Source organism: Numenius arquata, chromosome 6 (genome assembly GCF_964106895.1).
Source record: "Numenius arquata chromosome 6, bNumArq3.hap1.1, whole genome shotgun sequence".
NCBI classification, from domain to species: domain Eukaryota; kingdom Metazoa; phylum Chordata; class Aves; order Charadriiformes; family Scolopacidae; genus Numenius; species Numenius arquata.
In genome coordinates, this window is record NC_133581.1 from 40,867,382 (window position 1) to 40,889,054 (window position 21,673).

Genomic DNA, 21,673 nt, shown 5'->3' on the forward strand with positions numbered 1-21,673 from the left:
AAGGGAGGACAGGAAGTAGTAAGCATGGAGTGATCCAGAGGGAGAGGACAAACACTGAATATCTAATTTCCTGTACTCTCAACATGCATCCCCGAGTTTGGTCACGAGTGTTGCCCTGAGCATGGACGTGATGCCTTCCAATGCTCAGCCTCTCACAGTTTTTGTTTTTTGTGCTCACACCCCAGTAACTGTTTCATCATCTCTGGATAAGTAGACACGTGCAAGCTCTGGGGATGGAAGATGGAAAACATCATTGCCCTCCTCCATTCTGCTAAAGGAAATAGCTTTACTGTGAATATAATCTTTCCACACAAAGGCGTTGTGCCTCCTCAGATCATCTTTGAACTCTTTGCTCTCCTCTTAATGCAAAACAAGCACAAGCCTGCCTGAGAAAGGTGTCATTGTGTTTTGCTACAGTTCCTCTTGGCTCCCTGCCTGTTGGCCACTGAATTACCGTCCCTGTGCTCTGTGTGAGCAATCCACATCTATGTACTTGTCCTTTCTAGTGTTTCCTTGTTTATTTCCCGGATGCTGACTTTAGAGCCTAACAGCTGTTTCCTAGGGGTTGTCCCTAAGAACTGGTACCCTTGGGATGTGCTGCATCCTGTGCTAGCTCAGTCCTGGGTTTGACATATCTTCTGCTCCAGGTGAGAGCGAGAAATATTTGCAAGCAACATCAAACACGCTGAGCTGTCTGTTGCTTGGACCCTCATAATTCCTTGGTCTCCTTAGTATTATGGCATGCTTGGTGAAAAATACTCATCCTGGCAGTATGGCTTTAAATTAAAGATACCATTCCTTGCTGCTTGCTGTCATGTAGGAGAAGGGATTTTCTGGGTGATGCTGAGAAGAGATGAGGGTTGTATGTGTATTGTTCTCCCTGTTTTACTAGCTCAGCCTACCAAATCCTGTTTCAAGAAGCTGTTTGTTCACTTCTGCGTTCAGATCCCAGCACGCTGAAGCACCCACTTCAGTGCTGTTGAGAGCTCCGGCTCTCCCTTCCAGGGAGAAGGGGGGGTGATGCCTGGGAAAGCTTCCAGCACTGGGCCGACTGTGGAAAGAGCTGGGCTCAGTGCCAGCCCTTGGGAGGGAGAGGGAGCTCAGAGCTGGTACCATGAGTGTATCAGGCAGGGGCTGGTGTAGCCTGTCGCCTTCCTCAGCGTCTTGCTGCTGCTCCTCCAGTTTCAGGAGAGAAACTGGACAGAGCTGGGGTCAAGCAGTGACTCACTGAGAGAGTTGGTACAGGCTCCTCCTGGCCTTTTGATAGTATTTGGCAGGAAAGAATGTGACATATGTCAGTGCTCCTGGCTTGGAGGAGGAGTTCCTGCCTGTGTTAAGGGGGAGGGAAAGTGTGATCTCTGCGTAAGTGAAGATAAGGGAGGATTTGGGGAAAATCAGTGAGAAGAGGAAGAGTCTCCATGGGGAGGTAAACTTGTGATCTCTGTGTCTCACCTAGCAGTCTCCAGTCCTCGTTCCAGACGCTGCAAAATAAACTACGCTGTTTGGGGACCATGGCTACAGACCCACTCTCGGAGCTTCAGGATGACCTGAACTTGGATGATACCAACCAGTCCCTCAGCCAGCTCAAACTGGCCTCCATAGATGATAAGAGTTGGCCAGCAGACGAAGCCCCCGCTTTTCCCAAAACAGGTAAGTATTCTGATTGTTTGAGGTCTGGGTTTTGGCCAAAAAGAAATTGTTTGTCCTGCAGCATTGTCGTCATATCTACATATACAGAGAGCCCCGGCTCCATTTGAAAGCTCTATAGACTCATTAAATCTTGCGCCACACCCAAGTGAATTAGCCCAGCCATTGAACAGCACTAAAAAGCTCAGAGCCAGCTGATGGAAATAGAGTCTTCTCAGTCCTGCGGCTGGCTGCACTTTGGTGCTGACAGTACAGACATGCTCTAAGTCCTTGAGTGTCCTCTATTATGGCCCCTTGAAGGATAGTTTGACCTTCCTGAGTGGAAGGGTCTTGAACTTCCATGTGGGAGGTGGGGTAGAGATCTGAGTTGTTGCTCTGAAATGCTGTGCTATGGGACTGCTGCCCAAAGAGGTTAGGGAAATTAGTTCCATGGCATATAGGATGGCCGTCCATCAAGGCATGATTTTAAGATCCTCCCGCTCTAAAAAGCCATGATGGTGCCGTTGGCCCTTGGTTTTGGTCTTTGTCAATGTTTGTGACACATCTTGTTTATGACACATCTGAACTGTTGTTTTTGAGAGGGTGTACAGTCTGAGGGACATGTTTGGACCTCATAGGATTGGCAGGTCTCTTCTGAAATTGTTGCTGCTCTTGCCCACTCAGAATGTCAAAGGTGGGTTTCCAAGGTGGACATACATTAGTCCCTCCCATGTTAAAGAACCATTTTTTCTCATCCCTCTACCTGTATTGTACCGCTTGCCAAGGTGCTTCAGATCCCTTCTTCTAATTGCCCGTTCCTTGTGTTTTGTGCAGAGGACTCCAAAGGCTCCCCCGAGCCCATCACTCACCTGCAGTGGGATGATCCCTACTATGATATCGCCAGGCACCACATTGTGGAAGTAGCAGGTAGTGGTCTTTCTGTTTTCTCCTTTGATGTTTCTTTAGTTGGGCTGAGGAAGGGTCTTTCTAACGGGGTTGTGGGGGCATCTGCTGTATGCCAGGCCCAAGTGGCAAGGACAGCTGGCAGCGTAAACAGAAGAAGCACCAAACTTCTTGAATGTTTGCACTAAGTGTAATATTCCATTTACCTCAGTTTAACTTGCATTCCTTCTTGGCTCTCACCGTCTTGATTATGTTATTAGTGGGACTTGGTTGCTTTTGCTGAATTTTTTTTAGATGTGGCCCTTGGCTATATCCTGAGCACAAGTTGTGGTTTTTTGCATGATAATGCTACAGAAGTTAACTTGTTACTTGTTACCTTGCAGTAGGGCTGCAAGGTCTTCAGCTGCCTGAGTAATCCACAGTAGGTCTGGCAGCTCTCTATTTATTATATCTGAATGGCCAGAGCTCACCATCCTGGCCAGACACAGCATTTACAGAAATCTGACATAGGGGGAATAGGCCAATGTCCCACTGCAAGGAAGGACCTGATCATTCAGGGTCACAAGCATTCGGATTTTCTCTGTGTGGTTGTCTTATCCATATTATTTTAACTATAACTAACCCATAGCAATTTACTGCTGGGACCTCCATAAGAAAAGGTTTTGGGGGTAGTTTTTAGGTTGCTGTGGTGAGTTTGAGGGAAGGGCAAATCCCAGTTTGTCTTGCGTTTCTGGTTTAAAAAAAAAAAGCACCTCTTCAACCTGTTGTGACTTGACACACACTTCCTCCTTGACAGTCTATAGCCACCTCCTACCCCTCCCATTGCCATTTCTGTGTACCTTGGTCCCTGCCCCACATGTGAATTTGCAGCGAAGCAGAGGCACAAGGTGGAGTCCTCCTGTTTCAGGGTTGTTCTGCAGCAGGGTTTGACCACAGAGGGAAGATTCACAGCCACTTACTTTGGTAAGAGTTGTCCTGACATCATTCTTTTCTGGGATGTCTTCTAGAATGAGCTTTCTTTCTCATAATCTCTCAGATTGTATCTTTTAGGGAACAAGATGATAATGGCAAACTCAAAACTAGTTGTCCTTTTTCTCCTCTGTTCCTCTGGCTGCTCAGGTTGACAGGTCTGCTGTTCAGCATTTGGGCCATTATGTCTTGTAGATTTGCCACAAGTGCTTTCATTTGCAAATGTGTTAATAATCTTCTTTTCCTTGGGGCTGGAGTTTCAGGAGTGAGGTTGATAGGAGTGAGGTTGATAGGGGTGCTCCCTGGTCTCCCTGTTGCTGAAACTGGGAAGAGACAGATGTGTGGACTCCCACCATTTCAGTGATTATACCTAGAATATTCGGCATGCGAATGGCAGAGGTAACTGGTGTTTCTGGACTCTGGGAGTTGGTGGGTTAAATGATACTGTTGTTCACTTCAGGCAAAGTGCTTAGCAGAGGGCTTAGATCGGAGACATTGATAAGACTGGAATGTCAGCCCGAACCAAGGATATACTTTGTGTGCTGCCTCCTGACTTAAGCACCAGGCTTTCAGTGGCATTTCTGTTCCGAGGTAACAACATATTTTTTTTTCCACAAGCTCTCTGGATGGAGTATCACTCCACTGGAGGTGTGTCTCAGTGGCTGTTGGAAAGCAGCCATTTCACACGTTGTCTAGGTTAGCAGCTAACTTCCTGAAAGGATTCTGGTGTGGTATGATGGCTGACTGGGAGGTGTTCCGGGATTCCAAAAGAGATCTCTTCCCCCGTTGTGATTTAAATCTGTGTTTCTAGTGAACTCTCTGCCCCTGTCGTATCTCTGCATAGTGCAGAAGCAGCGCAGAGAAGCTTCTGTTGGCTGCTTCTGGCCGCTTTTCACCAATAGCTGGTTTATCTGAAAGCCTGTGATGGTCCCCCACACAGAACGCGGTGCGATGCCTTTCTTGGCATCAGAAGAGCTAGTAACAGAGCTCAAGACAGTGGATTTGCTGCCACATGGTTTTGAGGCTTGCTGATGTCTCATCTCCTAGAAGCAGGATGTATGAAGGTGATCAAAGGGGTCTAAGTTGTAATCTGGGCTCTGGGGTGAAGCTGTTTGTACAGTTTTCTCAGTCAATAATTAATAACAGTAACTGTTTGAAGAATCAGACAGGGTAATGTTCTCTAGGCTGTCGTTGGAGGCAAACAATCTGGAAAAATCTGGGAAAATCCTATTAGAGGTAGGCCGGAGAATCAAAATCTCACTGGAGGATTAAAATGGAACTGTTCAGATCTGGCTCTACTGAGAAATTGTGCTTCTCAGCACCTTCAGGTGCAATGAATGCTCTTGCGCTGAGCCTGAAACAAAATAGCTCCACCCTGCTTCTCTTGTAAATATTAGCAAGTGGCAGCAGATCAAGGGTAGTTTTATCCATTCTGCTGATTTATGAGCTTTGTCTTCCGTGTCCTTCCCTGTTCTGCACTTCAGAGCAGAAAGCATATGGCTAATTCTGTTCCGCTTTCCCTGAAATATATTCTGGGATGATGATGCTATTTTGAGGCAAAAACAGAAGGCTAGTTCCCATCCTCGGGCTGAACTTTGTGATCCCAGGGTTATGCTGTGTGGCCAGAAAAGTAATTGCTTCTTGCAGGATGGGTGCACAGTGTTAATAACTTATTAAACGCCCAGTTTTGATGACAAAAAGTTAGTGTCTTCGTTTTCTAACTGACCTTGATTTCTGATTCAGATCAAGGCATGCTGGATTTGAATTTAGCTATCTGGCCTGAAGAGGGAAAAAATGTTGAAAAACCTTTTGCAGAATTTGTTACAAAAATAACGGGTTTGGTTTTGTTTTTCACTTAAAAATAGTGCAGCAGTTTCATGGAGACTGTCCTTTTTGCCCTGTGCTCCTGTGGACTGGAATCTTCCTGGAAAAGGCTCTCCATGGGGCACTGCTTTCCCATCTCCGTGGGAAGATGGGGGCAAAAGACAGCCAGACCGCAGTTCTGAGGGACTACCATGGCAGTGTTATGAACCAGAATATTTTAGTTCTGGGAAACCTTCTTTCGGTTCTGGGATTCAATGCTTTTCTGAAGTAAAGAGATGATACTCTTCCTATCCTTTCAGCCCTACCCTAGGGGGTGTGTTTCATGCAGGCTCTGGAGAGGTCTCTGCATGGTTGTGCTGAGTCCGAGTTCCTCTTTTTGTGAGCATCATAGCAGAGAAATTCGTCTTTACACGTGGCTAGAAGCTGGAGCAGAGGCGGCTCGATTTCACTGCCCAAACCACTTCTGCAAAGTGTGGGTTTTTTTCCTTGCTCACGTCACATAGCATTTGGAGGAAATGCAAACGTTTGGTTGAAGGCTGTTGAGGAACTGTCCCAAATTTCTGTTATGTTTAAGAGTTTCTGTATCCTCCTGCTAATTCTTACATGGCAAAGGTGCTGTTTCCATCTCCTGTGGGGTTGAGGCAGACTAGAGTGATGTAACCTTGGCTTTGAATTTCAGCAGAGGCTGAATTGCAAGAATACAGCAGATAGTTAACAGTCTGAAGGAGGTCTCTGGAGATGGTGGTTCCTACTGGAAACCTGGGGCTGTGTGGGAAGAGCAGGCTCTTGACAGCTCTCTGGCAGTGTGTTCCTCATTCTTCTGCCCAGTCTGAAGTACTGGGCTTGCTTTTGTGGTCAATATGCAAACCTGTAGCTATGAGGTGCATCGGCATTCCCATTTTACACAAAAACTGGCTTTCTTCCTTTTGGGATAAGAAAACTGGGGCTGAACCTATGATTGGCGTATGAATTTTGTGCTGCTGTGGAGGCTAGAAGTTGGCGTAGCGGTTGTGAGGAGAGTGGCCATCACTGTTTACTTCAGCTATGTAGACCCTGCCCAGAGACTTCAAAGCTTTGCTGAAGCTTGGAGCATGTTTCTGCTGGTTTTTGTGGGAAATCTGCTGCCTCTCACCATTAATTGGCAGTTTGCAGGGCTGCCCTCGCAGAGAAGGTGTGATGGTAGCATGTGTAAGACCTGCGATTGAAGTGGCAAAGCGAGGTGGAGAGCTGGGGGTCTACCTTCTCGCGTGTTCCTAGATTGAAGCTGCAGTTTCAACAGTGAATTTTTTTTCCAATGGTGAATCGGGCACCAAACCTACCTGAAAAGTGTTGTGGCTGGCTGTTGGCTGCAGGTGCCAAAGCTGTGACTAGTGCTGATGATTTCCAGTTGCTGTCGGTGATCGACACAGTCAATCAAATTGTGGCATTAGCCACCCATTAGGGCTCAGCAAAAGCCTCTGATAGCAAGGGACCTTTTCCCTTCAGTATGGTACGTTATTATTGGCTCTGTTAATATTGGGTGCCTGCATTTCTGCTACTTTTGGATGTAGTTTCCGACTGACTTTTTCCTTTTTTTTCCTTTTTTTTTTTTTTTCTAAAGAGCGTTTGTATGATATGGAATGAAAAGTTGCTTCTCTAGAATTGGTCCCATCTAGAGCAAGCCCAGCTTGCGCACCACGTTTTAACATGTGATTTTAAGGGATTCTAAATTTCTACAGGTGACCAAGGGAATGGAGAGTTTCTTTCTAGAGCTCAGCTCTGCTCGGCCTCCTGCCTTGATAGGCCCATGTGGGTCTGTTGGGTATGTAGCTGGAGGAGAGATGGAAAAGGGATGACTGTGGCAGTAAATACCTTTTTAGACTCCTCCCAGCCCAGAGAAACCCTTTTCCTTTTTTCTCATTGACAGCTTTTTTTTTTTTTTTATTCAGAATCTACTAAACTTTTTTTTTTTTTTTTTTTTTTAAAAAAAAAGCTATGGGTGTGTTGATGGCCTAGATTGTGCCCATCTTCAGCTTATTAGTGAAACTTAGCTTCTTGCAAAACAGTCTGTTGGATGCGTTACTCATACGGTATGATGCCATTCTCGATACACATCTGAAGTTCTTCAGAGGATCTCGACGTACAGAATTAATTGCGTTTAACTCTTTTACAAATGGCAGTACGGCAGTTGCCATTTTGGTGGTAGGGGAAGCGTACCAGTAAGCCAGAAATTTGTCTGCGGTTGTATGGATTTTGTTGCAGGCTCAAGAAAGAGACTTGGGAATCATGGGTCGCTGTAACTGCCTCTAATTGTTAGATAAAGTTGTTTTGGAGAGGAGCATTGGGGAAAGATGGAATAGAAGGAGCTTGACTGCTGCAAGACTAAATGCAAGCAACTAAATGCATCCCAGCAGCAATCCGGCGAGACTCTGAGACTTTATACTCACTATTACTTTCTGGGAAGAGGTGCAAAGCTTGGCTTGCTATAACTTTGTTTCTGTTCCTCCAGACCAGGGTGCACTTGATGGGGCCCAACCAGGTAGGTAGATTTTTTTGTGGCACTAACATTTGGTACTGCAGATCATGGTATTCCTTTAGCATGACTGTGGCCTGTAGCTGGACTGTCTCAGGGGAGCCCAAACTTTGCTCAACCTTCAGGCTGCACTGGCAACTTTTCAGGAGTCCAAAGGCTGCACAAACCAGTGATCCGAGGGCTGCACCTCTGCCTCAGGCACAGCCGAATCATCTGAGCCAAATTTGGCGTGTGGGCTTTACCTTGGGGGCACTTTGGGGCTCTTGGGTCTCAGTGTAAATAAATCCTGTTCCTCTTCTGCCGTGGTGGTGGCCTGCTTGGACCAGTTCAGTTTGAACTGAGATTTACCTTGTTGTCATGTGTGCTTTGGAAGTTCATCCTAGGATTGCTTCCTATTCCTTCATCTGATCTGCTGCTGCGCTCATGTGCTAAGCAGCTGGCGCTTAAACTGGATTCTCCAGCTGAAAGCAACTGTTACCTATTTCTTCTCCGTTTGGCTGCAGAGATGTTGTGTTTTGATAACTTGTTCCTCATTCTAGCCTGCGGCTGTGCTAGATTGCTCTGCCCTCGCCGAGCGTTTGTTAATCCTCTTTGAACTTCAGTCCCAGGCCTTAAGAATTTGGCTGCCAGTGCTTTCACACTTCTTGATGTAGATGAAACCCTCATTTGGTGTGAAATTCTTTCTGCTGTTTCTGAACAGCAGTCCAAGAACTTCTCAGAATCCGTAGAAATGCTTATCCTCACTGCCTCACTGCGCGGGCTTTTCTGCCCCATTTTTCATGCTCTCAGGCATCCCCCCATTTTGCATTCTTTAATCTGACCCTCTAGTACTTTTTTTGTGTCAGTTAGGGCTGTAGTCACTTGGTAAGACTGTATGATTCTGGCAGTGTTTGGATATTGGGAACATCTAAGTGGAAGATGTCATGTATTAAAATACTTCTGCTTTGAACTTCTTACTTCCTTTTCCCGAAGGTCTAAATCCGCTTTGGAATTCAACAGATAACTGAAATCTACCAACTATACTTAAACACTGCCCAGCTGTGTCATAAGATTGGCAGGAACTTGAAATTACATCGAAGTAGTTTTTTACTGATGGTGTCTCTGATAAACGTGCTAAGCTTTGTGAAACTTGTGTAGTAACGTTCCAGAACTATGTAGCATTGTTCTCACCTTGTCCCTGAGCTCTGTTAACTTTGCTGTTTCACCAGTAACACTAGCTTACGGTGGCAAGTTTTATCTGTCTGCGTTCTCTTAGCATCAAAGTACCAGGATATTCCCATTTGAATCTTTCATCGAGGTGGGCCCTCAGCTGAGGGTACCTCATGAAGGTAGGAATGAGCAGGGTCCCTTGGACTGCAGTTTTGCTGCCAGCTGAGTAATATGATGGCCTCCAATCATGGCATAAAGGCTAAGTGATATATTTCAGGAGAAAGACCTAGAAATACATAGCAGCATTTGCAAGTCAAGCATGTGTTTTCCTTGTTGGCTTTATAGATTCGTTAAATGCAGAGTTCTGTCTCAGGACGGTATTGTTCCCTTGATATGCATTCCTGCTTTTATACGTTTGCGTTCCTGCAGGTTGCAATCTGAAACATTAGCCTCAGTATTTAAACTTCAGCCCTTTTAGAAGTGTGGTCCTGCACTGATGGCTCAGAACCACAGCAGTGATGTTCTTCCTTGCCCCTTGTCTCAGAAGTGCACTGGAAATGAGAGGAGAAATTGTTTCTGAGCCTGAAAAGCACCGTAACAACGTTCAGGAGAATTACCATGTCCATTAGTGCTACAAGTCAATACATCTTTAGATGAGCAGCAGTCTTGACTGGATAGGCTTTGCAGATCAACTGCTGTCTTGCTCTTTGTTGTTAAAAAAAACAGTATCTGAATTATATCCTATAGGGAGGTAGTTTAATTCCAGTGTAGATTGAAAGTATTTTTAATGTATTAACTTACAAAGGTATGCACGTTGTTGGGGTGCTCTGCGAACACTGACAGTGTATAATTGCTGCTTTGTTGGTTTTCTGTTAACTATTGAGCATTCCTCATCGGGGAGAGGTAGGAGACAGCCTGACAAGCTGAGTGATTACTTCTTGGTCTATAGTTGTGTTCAGTGGAAACTTTAGCAATTTGCAATTGCAAACGAGGGGTAAAAACCTAGATACCTATGATTAATATTGCAAAGAGAAGAGCAAACAGCACAAGGGATGAAGCATCTGGGAAAGATCAAACGCGATAAGAATCTGTTTGGTCTGAGGTGGAGGGGCCACCTGGAGGCAGTTTCCTCCGACAGTCAAGAATGCATGGAATGGGCTTTACATTCTTGTTTATAAGTTGGAATAACTGATTGTTCACCCTTGATGCTTAAGAGGTGAATTTTGTCATGTCTGGAAGAACCAGACTGATCTGATAGATGTCAGGTGGAAACAGGAATCGCGGTTAGTTGTTTTGAAAGTGTTGTTGACAGGCTGAGCTCAGATGAAACTGGAGTGAAACCCAGAACTCGGTAATGGGCATGCTGGCTCCTGTGTAGGTCTCATGCATAAATTCATTCTGATTTGGAAGGCAAAATGGGCCACTCCTTTTTCATTCATCCGAAGGACTATAGACTATCTCTTGGTGTACTTGGCCCTGGGAATTATCCAGAGGAAAAATGCCCTCTCCCCGTTGGTAGAATCATGGATTGTCTGTTTTTTCTTTACAGCGATCCCAGACCTTTTTGCCAAGGCTATGTAAGGAACGAGATTCTAGACTTCACATAGACCCTGCCACAGGCTTTCACGTCACTCCAGAGGAAGGTGTTTAAGCTATGTGGTTCCTGACTTGTGACTTATCAGGTCTGGAAATCAGTGCCCAAGAGCCTGAACTGCGTATGTGGCCACGCGTAATATCGCTTGAACATGGTGCTGTACTGCAGTTCTTCACTACCAAAGCTTGCCTTGATCAAGCTTGCAATCTACTTCTGGCCATCAGATCGTCCACTCTGGTGTGAAATGCAGCTGAAGATAGCACCTATTCTGACTTTAGCAAAGATCGGTAGTCTTTCTGACCATTCTCTTTCATCACTGCAAAACTCAACAGATTCTCAGATGCTGCCATCTTCTTTGCAGGCAGGACCTTTTGTTTTCCAGATGGAGACATATGAGTGGCTTAAGATCACTAAGAAGAGTCACAATATGCCATAGTCCCTGCCCAGGACTTTGTAGCCTGCACCTTTTTTTTATAGACAGTTTATCTGCATTAGACCCAACCCTAAAGCACATAGCGAGGTACCAAGAAACTCTGGGCTAGGCAGAGAGTGGGCTACCGTGGGATATGCAATGTGATGTTGGTCTTGTGGGCTGGCTGTGACTGTATCTGGTGGTTCCAGATAAGCCTTGCATCACTCTCTCCTAGTCCTGCATTCTGGGTCATGCTTCCTCCCTAATTGCCCCTTACCTCCGCATGTGTATGTCAATGTAATGGCCGATGCCACCCCTTTCCTAGCCTGTACCTAGTGCTGTCTCAGTGTCCCTAGCTTTTGTAGAGGTTCTGGCTTGTGTGCATCAGTAAATTCTGTCTCGTGTTGTCTGGTGAGTGACTTGAAAATGGGACTTGAGAGGGGAAAAATGTAAGGGAACCAAGTAGAAAGGGCATCTGTTCTTCTGGCCAGGATGAGGGTAAAGGAGAGTTAGTAGCATCTTAACGTCACGTCTGGTGTATGTGAGTTCTCTGGCTGCCATTTGCAGCACCGGGTGGTCATCTGTGACTAACAGGCAGTGTTCCCAGAAGCCACAGGTTTGAGATGTCAGTTGTTGCATGGCAAGTGTAACCAAGCAGTAGTTGAGGGCCAGAGCCCATGCAAAGGTGAGAAAATGAGTGCATGCTCTGAATATTGTAAGCGAAAAGGATATTTTTTTAAGGGGAATGATGTATTTCAGGGGTGTCCCGCATAAGCAGTGATCCTTGCTGCTTTTCTGTGCTGTGGTCTGTATGGGATGGTTGTGCTGTAGGTGAGGAAGGAAGGTGGTGGTGTGTATAACCTCAGTAGCCCCTTCCCCTCCTCCGTGCTCTTTCTGCTCGACAGGAAAACATAGCTCTTGGAGCAAGAAATTTGGGAAGACTCTAACCCTTCGCACTAAAGGACCCATTTCATCTCCGCTGGTGCTAAAAAGCAAATCATCCTTATGGAAATGGATTGGGTGTTTGGGAGAGAACCAGACTTTCCCTCAAACTCCCTATGTCCAAAAGATTTGTGGCCTGGTTCTTACTTTTCTAAATCTCACAGTTCCCCTAATGTGTCTGCTGAGCTTGGTCATGCCCATCTGCACGGGTTTTGGTCATGGGGCTGAGATCTCTGCTCGCAGAGGTCCACTGATGTATGAAGACTTGCTTTGGGGAAAACTTGGCTTGTTGTCTCTGAAGCCTCAAGTGGTGGCTGGGAGCGCCCTCCCCGAGATAAGGGTGCGTTATGGGTTGTGTGGCTCCAGTGTGATGGGGACTGTTTTCTGCTGGGTTTTTACACAGGATGCTTTGTTGTACCGTGCTTTGCAGCTCCTTCCAGCTCAGGTTGGAAAAATTATCTCTGCGGATGGAAAAATATAGGAAGCAGTGAACAGCTTGTTCGGCAATCTCCTTGGAGAATCCAGCAGCCCTACTTGGTCCATTTCTAGAAGAGGCTTATGATGATGCTTGCGTCTTGTCTCTGGGATGTGACTGGGACTGCCCTGTTTCTAGGAATTTCTTGGTTTCCAGGGTATGAAATGGCTTTGTTCTGTGTGCAGGACTAAGCTTCAGGTGAAGCAAGAAACAAATGCACCAGACCACAAGCAGTTAGTCTGGGATTGTGTGCAGGATGGAAGGAGTGGTGGTTGTGCCTGTGAGGGGCAGTTTTCGTGGTGCCTCCCTGGGCGGTGGAACAGGATTAATGCTCTGAGCGCTCTGCTCTGTACTTGAGGCCTCCATCCCTACATGCCTTGAGGCACCCTGGCTTCCAGTCCTCCCTCTTCTTTTAGGACTGGAGCACGGACTCCCGTTTTCCATTCGCATTGTTGGCTTGCCCGGCCCTTGATGTTCAGGTTTCTTCTTCCATACTAGGCCTGTGGAACTCTACTGAAAACTAGGTTTAGCTTTGCTGGCAGCTGTGGCAATCCAGACTTCTGCCTTGTTATGGTGGTTTCCCATTCTCTGTTTACCCCTTGCTGTCAAGACCATAATGTAGTCCTTAAATTCCCTGTAATCTCTGGCATTTCATCTGCAGGTGATGACAAATATGGAAGGAAAGTCATTTTGTTCAGTGCCTGCCGGATGCCCCCAAGTCATCAACTTGATCACGTGAAACTGCTGGGGTGAGTAGTGTTTTAGGAGGCTGCTGCTAACTTCTGAAGCCTGACATAATTCCCAGGTGCTGGATTCCTGGGGCCAGGACTGTCTGCAGTAGCTTCTTTAGCTCGACATGTCTTCCCAAAGTGCTTACCTCCTTTGCTGGGGATGCAAGTCCTTTGTTATGGCACACAAAAACGAGGCCCAAAGGGAGGAAGAGCCTCTCTGTGGCAGAGCGTGAAATGAGTACAGCAGTTGTCTCTTCTCAGGTACCTGAAATTCACACTGGACCAGTATGTGGAGAGTGATTACACACTGGTGTACCTTCACCATGGCCTGACCAGTGAGAACAAGCCATCCCTCAGCTGGCTACGGGATGCCTACAGGGAATTTGATCGCAAGTGAGTAAGGCTGCAGCAAGCAAGGATATGACATCCTGTTCTGTAGCCTAATCTTGTGGAAAGCTTGGTTCCTCTGCTTAAAGTGCAGCTCATCCTTACTTAGCTTCTCTTGGCAGGTACAAGAAGAACATCAAAGCCTTGTATATTGTGCACCCAACCATGTTCATCAAGACCCTGCTGATTCTCTTCAAGCCTCTGATCAGGTAGGAAGCGCTGTAGGAGGCTCACCCACATCCTCACGCTGCAGGGGAATAATGGGGCATTCTCAGGGGGGCACTAGATGAGCCAAGGCTGCTGAGCCTACCCTGGAGTCTCTCACCCTGTGCTATCTCCTCCTATTTCTGAGCTCAGAAATACTCAATAGGAAGTATTTGGGAACTTTGGGAACCTACAGAGTTTGCAGCTCGGTGCTGCTCCCTTTCTATCCAGCCAAGTAGAAGTAAAGTGTTGCAGGCTCTGCTAATACTGAAAAAGGAAGTGAGAGCATCAGTCCAAATTACGTTTAATTCATTGTGTTGATGCTGAAATCCTAACTCTGTAAAATAATTGGAAAAAAACTTTCTCCAGCCTACTTAGGAAGGAGAAATCCAGTGTTTTAGGGAGCCTGCTGCTCCTAGGGTTTCTAATGTGACTTGGAAAGTCTTGTCATCTCCCGGTAAAATATATGGAATTGGAGAGCTGTGTGGGTCACATCTGTGCTGCTCAGCCGTACCTGCCCCCTTGCCCCATTGATGTCTCTTGCAGACCCCTGCTCTCCTTACCTGCAAGAAGTCTGTTCTGATACTGGATTTCCTGATTCCTCACATACCTACTTTTCTCTTGTTTTTCAGCTTTAAGTTTGGACGGAAGATTTTTTATGTGAACTTCCTTAGTGAGCTGGAGGAGTACGTGAAGCTGGAACAGTTGGGGATCCCAAGCCAAGTGCTGAAGTGAGAGTGCTGCCTGTCTCCCATTTGCTTAGGGCTCTGTGAGAGGGGACTTTTCTGGAGGAATGGCAAGAGGAGGGAGAGATTATTCCACTCAGGCAGTGGTTTTGAGGGAGTGGTGACAAATTGCCTTGAAGACTATTGTTGCTCTCCATGCTCCTTCCTGTGTGTCCTTGGCCCCAGTGCCCAGTTCTTGAGTTAAAAATCCTCCTCTGGAGGAGCACCAGTCCTGCCTCTCCTATTCACCCCTCAGGGACTTTCTGCAAGCTCCTGACCTTACCACTGACCTGGAGCTCGGGGTGAGCATCTGCTGTGTCTGGGCACCTGCTTTGCTCACTCTGCACAGTTCAGCTTGTCTTTGGGGCTTCCCAAAGTTGCCACAATCTTGGTCCTACCAGATTGATTCCTTATCCCTCACACACAAGGGCAACTGTCTCACCACAAACAGTGCTGTCTGGCCTCCTGACCACACTGTCTGTCATCCTCAGCTACTCCAGCTCCTGATTCCAGATAGATATTCCTTTCTCCTTGCTTTTTTTTCTGGCAACCAGATGTTTGTTATGTTTCCCCTGTGCTCCACAGCTGCCTGTCCTGTTTTTGCGTAGATGGAATCTACCATGCTAGGCTGGAGCTGTTACCAGTGGGTGTGCAGTGCTGGGTTCATGCTTTTTCTGGGAGGCGGAGTGGCTTTTTACTAGTTTGTGTTTTGCCACAGATACGATGAATATCTGAGATCCCTGCAGAAACCCTCACAGGTGCCCCAGAAGCCAACACCCCCGCGCCCACCGCTGCCAAACCAGCAGTTCGGAGTCTCGCTCCAGCAGTGAGTATCTCTGGCTTGTGTTGCTTTTACACAGACTTGCTTGATATGAGGTCACTGTACGTATAACTGAAGAGCGGCAAAAGTGGCTGTAAAATTTCTTGCAGTTCAAACTTCCTACAAAGCTTTAATCATTCTTCTGAGGAGCTCTGCACTTGTGTCCAGATCCTGGCTGACTCAGTTCAGTTCCACCCTCTTGATTCCCCAGCTAGATTGTATCTAAATTAGGATGAGGTTGTTTCTGCTGCTAAGGGTCACTAAGGGAGGAGCAAAGTAAGGGCCATGGGGACAGCTTTATGCCACTAGAAACTTCCTTTATGCAAAGGAAGTCCGTAGGAGGCTGATGGAGGTGCCTTTAGGGCTATGGTATTTTTTTTTTTAGATTTTTCCATATCACAAATTCTATTTTAAAAGCACTTCTATTCACCCTTGTACTGATTCCCATCCCTCATTCCTGCACGGTGACACAGCCAAACACAGACACTGGCAAGGGCTAGTGCTACTGGCTAAGTGGTGAAGGTATTTTTAACTTTGAGTGTGATTTTGCTTCCCTGGGGAATGAGGAGGAGCCGGTACTGTGTGGCCAGACAGATGTTCTGAAGCAATCTGGGAACACGTTGCCCAGCTTCAACACACCATTTCCAAATGTAACCCCTGTAGTGCTGTGTGCCAGAGCTTGTCAGCAGCCTGAGAGGGGTGAACAGCTCCATGCTATCAATCAGCACAGACCATCGAATAGGAGGGTGGCAGCGAACACTTTCTTCCCTGACAGCCATCGGGTTGAAATTTCTTCCATTACAGCAGCGGGGTGGGTAAACTTATCCCATATATACCTCTCTCACGTGTCAGCTTCTTTCTGCCCTTGCTCCTGTGAGGAGGCAAAAAGGAAGCTTAATCCTTTTCGATCCTATCTGGTAGAGCTTGTGTGGGCAACTTCAAGACTCGGGGGTTGCGTGCAGGGCAGGGAGGACCAGTGATTTGTAATGTTTTGTCTCTTCCTGCAGTCTCAGGGAGAAGAGTGCTGATCAGTCTCCTGTTCCTCTGGTGGTCAGAGACACCATTGCTCATTTGCAGGAGCACGGTAAGTGTTCAGGGGAAGCTACAGCCCCTCTTAATTCCATATCAGTGGCCTTTCCTCCAACCAAGTTCCCATCCAGAGTGTGGTAAGATAAAGAACAGCAGTCTAGAATGTAAAGGCCTGAACTGGGTGAGTTAGCCTTCAAGAGAGATTACGAAGGGCTTAGGAGACCTCTTTCTTCCAGTAATCCATACTCCCACTTGTATAAGAGTAGCAAAATACTCCTTGTATCCTTTGCCTGGTAGTGGAAGCAGAAAGAATTCCCATACTCAAAAAAAAAAAAAGGGACATCTGTCTGAACGCCTCACAGCATGGATTTATGATTGTTAAGACAAGCATTTAGAGACTCTCACGTGACTGATCTTTCTTCTCCATCTGCTCTCACTTCACAGCTCTTACTACCGAGGGGATTTTCCGGAGATCGGCAAATACACAGGTTGTCAGGGAGGTCCAGCAAAAATACAACATGGGTAAGTGCCCAAACTCATCAGAGCCCCTCTCATTCCCTAGCTAGTCCTGTCCAATTGGAACTGTGTTGAAACTAGCCCATCATGGCTCCTCTTCTTCTCTGATAGGCCTCTAGGTGAGGCCCCATCAGGGTATGACCTGAGTTGCAAGGGAGAAGCATCTGATACTTCTGCTGTTGTGGAAAACATGTTCCTTCCCATTCGTGTTCCCCTTGCTGCCCTTTTTCTTCCTGAAAATTTCCCTGTTTCTCGGGTTGGGATATACCATCTTAGACTGGTTATACTGAAGGTACTGAAGATGACCAGGAAGAAACTTGGTCACCTGTTTCATTTGATGACTTCTAAAGATATATTGCTGGATTCAGCAGTGCTTTGCGTTTTGGGACACATTTTTCCGCTCTCCTAGAAGATGTGGTGCATCAGTACCCTCTCTGTGTTCTTTAAAAGGTTGCCTCCCTAATTCTGGGCTCTGACCACTACGTCCCATTCTTTGTCTGGAGGAGGTCCTGCTTTGGCCAGTGAGCACTGAATCTCTGCTCTACTTTCTCAGGTGTGCCTGTAGATTTCCAGCAGTATGAAGACGTCCACCTTCCTGCTGTGATTCTCAAGACCTTCTTGAGGGAGCTACCTGAGCCCCTCCTCACTTTTGGCCTCTACAGCCATGTTGTCAACTTCCAGAGTGAGTCATAACAAGGGAGAAGAGTGTGCTACTCCCTGAATGTTGCACTGGCCAAGGGCAAAGATATCTTTGCGGGGGGCAGTCCTGTGTGGGATACCCTGTGACTGCAAACAGGGCTTTCGTCAGGGTGGGTGCTGAGGATTCCTCATGGACCTCCTTGTCCTGTCTCTCTTGATTTTTAGATGTGGAGGAGGTAAATCGTGTGGATGTTGTTCGCAAAACACTCCAGACTTTGCCAGAAGAAAACTACCAAGTGCTCCATTTACTGACAGCCTTTCTGGTGCAGGTGAGTGTGAGAAACTGGAACAGGACCTAACAGTGAGCTGCTCCAGAGGTGGGCAGTCATATTCCAGTTCAGTTGCCAGTGCCTTGCATCAGGTTTTTGAGTGCCTGCTCCCTCTTTTCCTTTGAGAGGAAATGGGTCTCCAGCTAGGAAATTGCCTTTCTTTACCTTATGTTCTTGTTATACAGAGATCCAGAATGATCATGATGAACTAGCCTAAGCGAGTTGCTTTCTCATAACGCTGAGAGGTGCAGGCGGGCATTAAGCCCATGAGGTTGGTATCAGGGAGGCTGAAACCTCCTCAGTGTGGAGGTACAACTGCAAAATACCCGAGTAGAAAATTAGACTAGAAAAGGGGTCTCAGACCCACCCTACAGAACTTTCTGCTGCCAGGGAAGCCACTGCAAGGCCAGTCTAGCAAGAGGGAAGATCATTTTGTTTTGAGTGGTAATCTGGTCTGTAGAGATACTGGCTGACGGTGCTCTTGGTCCTATTTTTATGATATGGCCTGGTGGTTAAGCCACACCTCCTGAATGCTGGATTCCACATCTATTTCCCCCAGATACCTTCTGGCATGGGGCCTTCAGCTTTTCTCCTCCTGTTTGCCCTTGGGAGTCTGTCAGCTCTGGCTTTGGGGAGGGTAGAGGGCAGCTACTGTGGTGTTCTGTAGGATTCACAATGGTCTCTTTCCTTCCCATATAGGTCTCTGCTCACAGTGACAGAAACAAGATGACAAACACCAACCTGGCAGTTGTGTTTGGTCCAAATCTGCTGTGGGCCAAAGATGTAGCCATCACCCTAAAAGCCATCAACCCCATCAATACCTTTACCAAGTTCCTGCTGGACCACCAGAAGGAGCTCTTTGAGGATGTGGAGGCCTGAATCCAGGCCAGGCCACACCAGCACACTGTGCCCACCTTCCCACCTTCTTTCCCACCTTGTCTTGGAGCTGTTTACAAGCTGCCTCCAGTGCAAAGGGACCATTGATCCTCTGGGTGATGAGCTGTGGGCTGTGGAGATGGTGGAGAAAGTGTGTAAGTAAGCGAGCAGGAGACCTGCTGCTCCACATGGAGAGGGGAGCTGGTCTCCCAGCTGCTGAGAGTGGAGTCCTAACCCACCTGCCAGTCTGTGCAGCTCCTCCAGGGAGGAGGAGCTGCACAGGAGGACTCATCACCAGTCTGCTGCCCTATCAGATGACCTGCCTTCCTTTCCTCCTTCCCTCACCTGCAGTTTTTCTGCCCTCCTGGTCCCTTCCTCAGCAAAGATCTTCTTTTGTTTAAGCTCCCGACAGCCCCAGTTCCCTCCCCTTGCCTCAGCTGGGCTTGCTGGGTGTTGTGGCAGGGATGTTCTTGCTGCGAGTGCCGTCTCTCAGCGCTGAACGTGCATCCTGCCTTTCCCCAGAGGCACCTGCGGCAGGGAAGGGAGCCAGGCAGCGCTGGTGCATGTCCTGCACTTGCAAACACCACTCTAGGCCCCCTGCTTTTGACAGGGCGAGTGAAGGACAGGCTCGTGGCACACGGGCTGTATTACCTGCCAGGCTCCAATACAAGGAAGCTGAATTTAGCCCAAACCCCTCTGGCTTCACCCATTCCAGATGTTATTCAGTGTTTGCTGGGGTGTAGTGGGTGAGGTGCCTCCCATAGTTACCCAGCTCAGGTGTGTTTATCCTTCCAGCAGCATTTCCAGCCCGGCTGGAAGGTTCATGCCAGACCTGGCTTTGCAGAGGGGGCTGGCTGGGGCCTTTTGGCAGCTGGTGAGTCTGAACGGCAGGGAGCAAGTGCCCTGGTGGCACTGAACTGCAGAACACTATGAGGACCACTGCCTTTCCCTGTTGCAGCAGCATGAGGCCTTTTCTCCTCCGCCAGCCATGTGTATCTGTTGACCGGCACAGACCGCCTTCGCTAGTTGTCTTTTTGAGCAGAACTTTCCCCAGTGCAGTGTGACAGAGAGCATGGCCTTGAGGGAAGGTCTAGGAACTGAGGCTAACCCTCCCCCTGGAGTGCACCAGGCCTGGATTACAAATTTCTGCCCAGGTGCTGAGCACTCACGTGCCAAAGCTGTAAGGGAACAGCAATTCCATGCCATGGGCCTTTACCCTGTCTCCTCCTTGGTTCATACCTTCCCTTCCATACTACCGTGGAAGCCCTGCTCAGATGCATCCTGTATGCCCTGGGCATGGCTGGAGAGATGGGGTTGTCCGCAGGGCAGGCACAGAGCCTGACGGGCCTGGCACTTTCCCAAAGCAGCTGCAATACCGTTAGGGCATCACTGTTGGTTTTGGGTTGCAGCATTCCCGTTACCTGAGCTCCAAGAGATCCCTCTCCTTAGCCTGGGCCCAGCGTGGTGTTAGTAGGAAGCTTCTCGCCTTACTTCCCTGGGGTGTTGTATCTTTATATCTTGTGCCTGTGTGCGTGGGCCAGTCCTTCCTGCTGCGTCTGGCCACAGGGACAAACCTTTTGGACCAAGCAGAAAACTCATTTTTAAAAAGCTACTGGATTCTAAATAGAACTTGCTTTTTCATAATATTTTAGCCTGCCTTTAAACACTGACCAAAGGTCGGTGCTCCAGTTGTAATCGAAATAAGTGACATCTGCTGCAGGAATTATGGAAATTGCTCTTTTTGCTAAGCTTTGGAACAGGGATGGATGTGAACGTAGGCAGCTCTGCCGGGCAGCGCAGGTCCAGCCAGCTCTCCAGCTGGCTCGGAGGAGGCACACCAACACGTGGGTGGGAACTAGTGAGGAAGAAACCAAGCATTACTGAGGTTGGAGCAAGAGATGTTCTACGAGAGGGCTGGGCCTGATCCCTTCTAGATACCGGGGGACTTTGCTCTTTGGAGGCTACAAGGCTGAGGAGTCTTCCTGTTTGGCCAGGATATGAATTGAGTAACCAAATAAATGTTTTGGAGATGGAGATACTTGGCTCCTAATTCACCTGCGATCTCTGCTAGAGGAAGTTAGCAGGGCTGACGTGCTGTGGAGGAGTAGTCCAGGATGGACAGCATGGAGCGAGGTGTAATTGCCCCAGTGTTTATTTCTGGGCAGCCTGGGAGGAGCATGGAGGCTGAGGGAGCCCAGTGCAGCCCCTCTTTCCCTGCAGGCACCCCGTTCTGTGTAGGCTTCAGTATGGGGGGAGACCTGGTGCTCTGACTATATCTGCAGCTGACGTTGGCCATGCTAATATTCCCCTTGAGGAAAGGCAAACCCAGGTAACTTCTCCAAACAAACAAGCCCAAGGTCGGCAACTTGGAAGGCGAAGTGCCTGTGTGCCGGGGCATGAAGCCTTGGCCCTGGCTTCCTGGGAAGGCTGGCATGTTCCAGCCCTGCGGAGCAGCAAGGACCAGCTCAGTAGCTGGGGGAGCAGGGCTGGGGGAAGCTTAGAATCATAGAATGGTTTGGGTTGGAAGGGACCTTAAAGATTGAGTTCCAACACCCCCAGGAACACCTCCCACTAGACCAGGTTGCTCAAAGCCCTGTCCAACCTGGCCTTGAACACCTCCAGGGATGGGGCAGCCACAGCTTCTCTGGGCAACCTGGGCCAGCATCTCACCATCCTCATAGTAAATAATTTCTTTCTAATATCTCATCTAAATCTCCCCTCTTTCAGTTTAAAACTGTTACCCCTCATCCTATCGCTCCCTTCCCTGATCAAGAGTCCCTCCCCATCTCTCCTGTAGCCCCCTTCAGGTACTGGAAGGGGCTCTAAGGTCTCCCCGGAGCCTTCTCTTCTCCAGGCCAAACAACCCCAACTCTCTCAGCTTGTCCTCATAGGAGAGGTGCTCCAGCCCTCTCATCATCTTCATGGCCTTCCTCTGGACCCATTCCAACAGGTCCATGTCCTTCCTGTGCTGAGGACTCCAAAGCTGGACACAGTACTCCAGGTGGAGTCTC

The 21,673-nt window shown here is 47.9% G+C and overlaps 1 protein-coding gene across 4 annotated transcripts; it reads left to right on the top strand.

Annotated features, from left to right (window-relative positions):
- The first annotated feature begins 1,462 nt into the window (after positions 1-1,462).
- ARHGAP1 (Rho GTPase activating protein 1) lies at positions 1,463-20,695 on the top strand. Of its 4 annotated transcripts, none has more exons than XM_074149045.1 (13): positions 1,512-1,654; position 1,923; positions 2,463-2,553; positions 13,068-13,155; positions 13,399-13,530; positions 13,647-13,733; positions 14,361-14,459; positions 15,172-15,279; positions 16,281-16,357; positions 16,747-16,824; positions 17,372-17,500; positions 17,683-17,786; positions 18,486-20,695. In XM_074149045.1, exons 1-13 carry the CDS (start codon positions 1,512-1,514, stop codon positions 18,663-18,665), a joined length of 1,317 nt encoding a protein of 438 aa, XP_074005146.1. In that variant the 3' UTR covers positions 18,666-20,695. The 4 variants fall into 4 exon arrangements, with proteins under 4 accessions (XP_074005148.1, XP_074005146.1, XP_074005145.1 ...); XM_074149044.1 differs by lacking the exon at position 1,923 and adding an exon at positions 7,811-7,840 and having other exon boundaries at positions 1,512-1,650; positions 2,461-2,553; XM_074149047.1 differs by lacking the exon at position 1,923 and having other exon boundaries at positions 1,463-1,650; positions 2,461-2,553.
- The last annotated feature ends 978 nt before the right edge of the window (positions 20,696-21,673 follow it).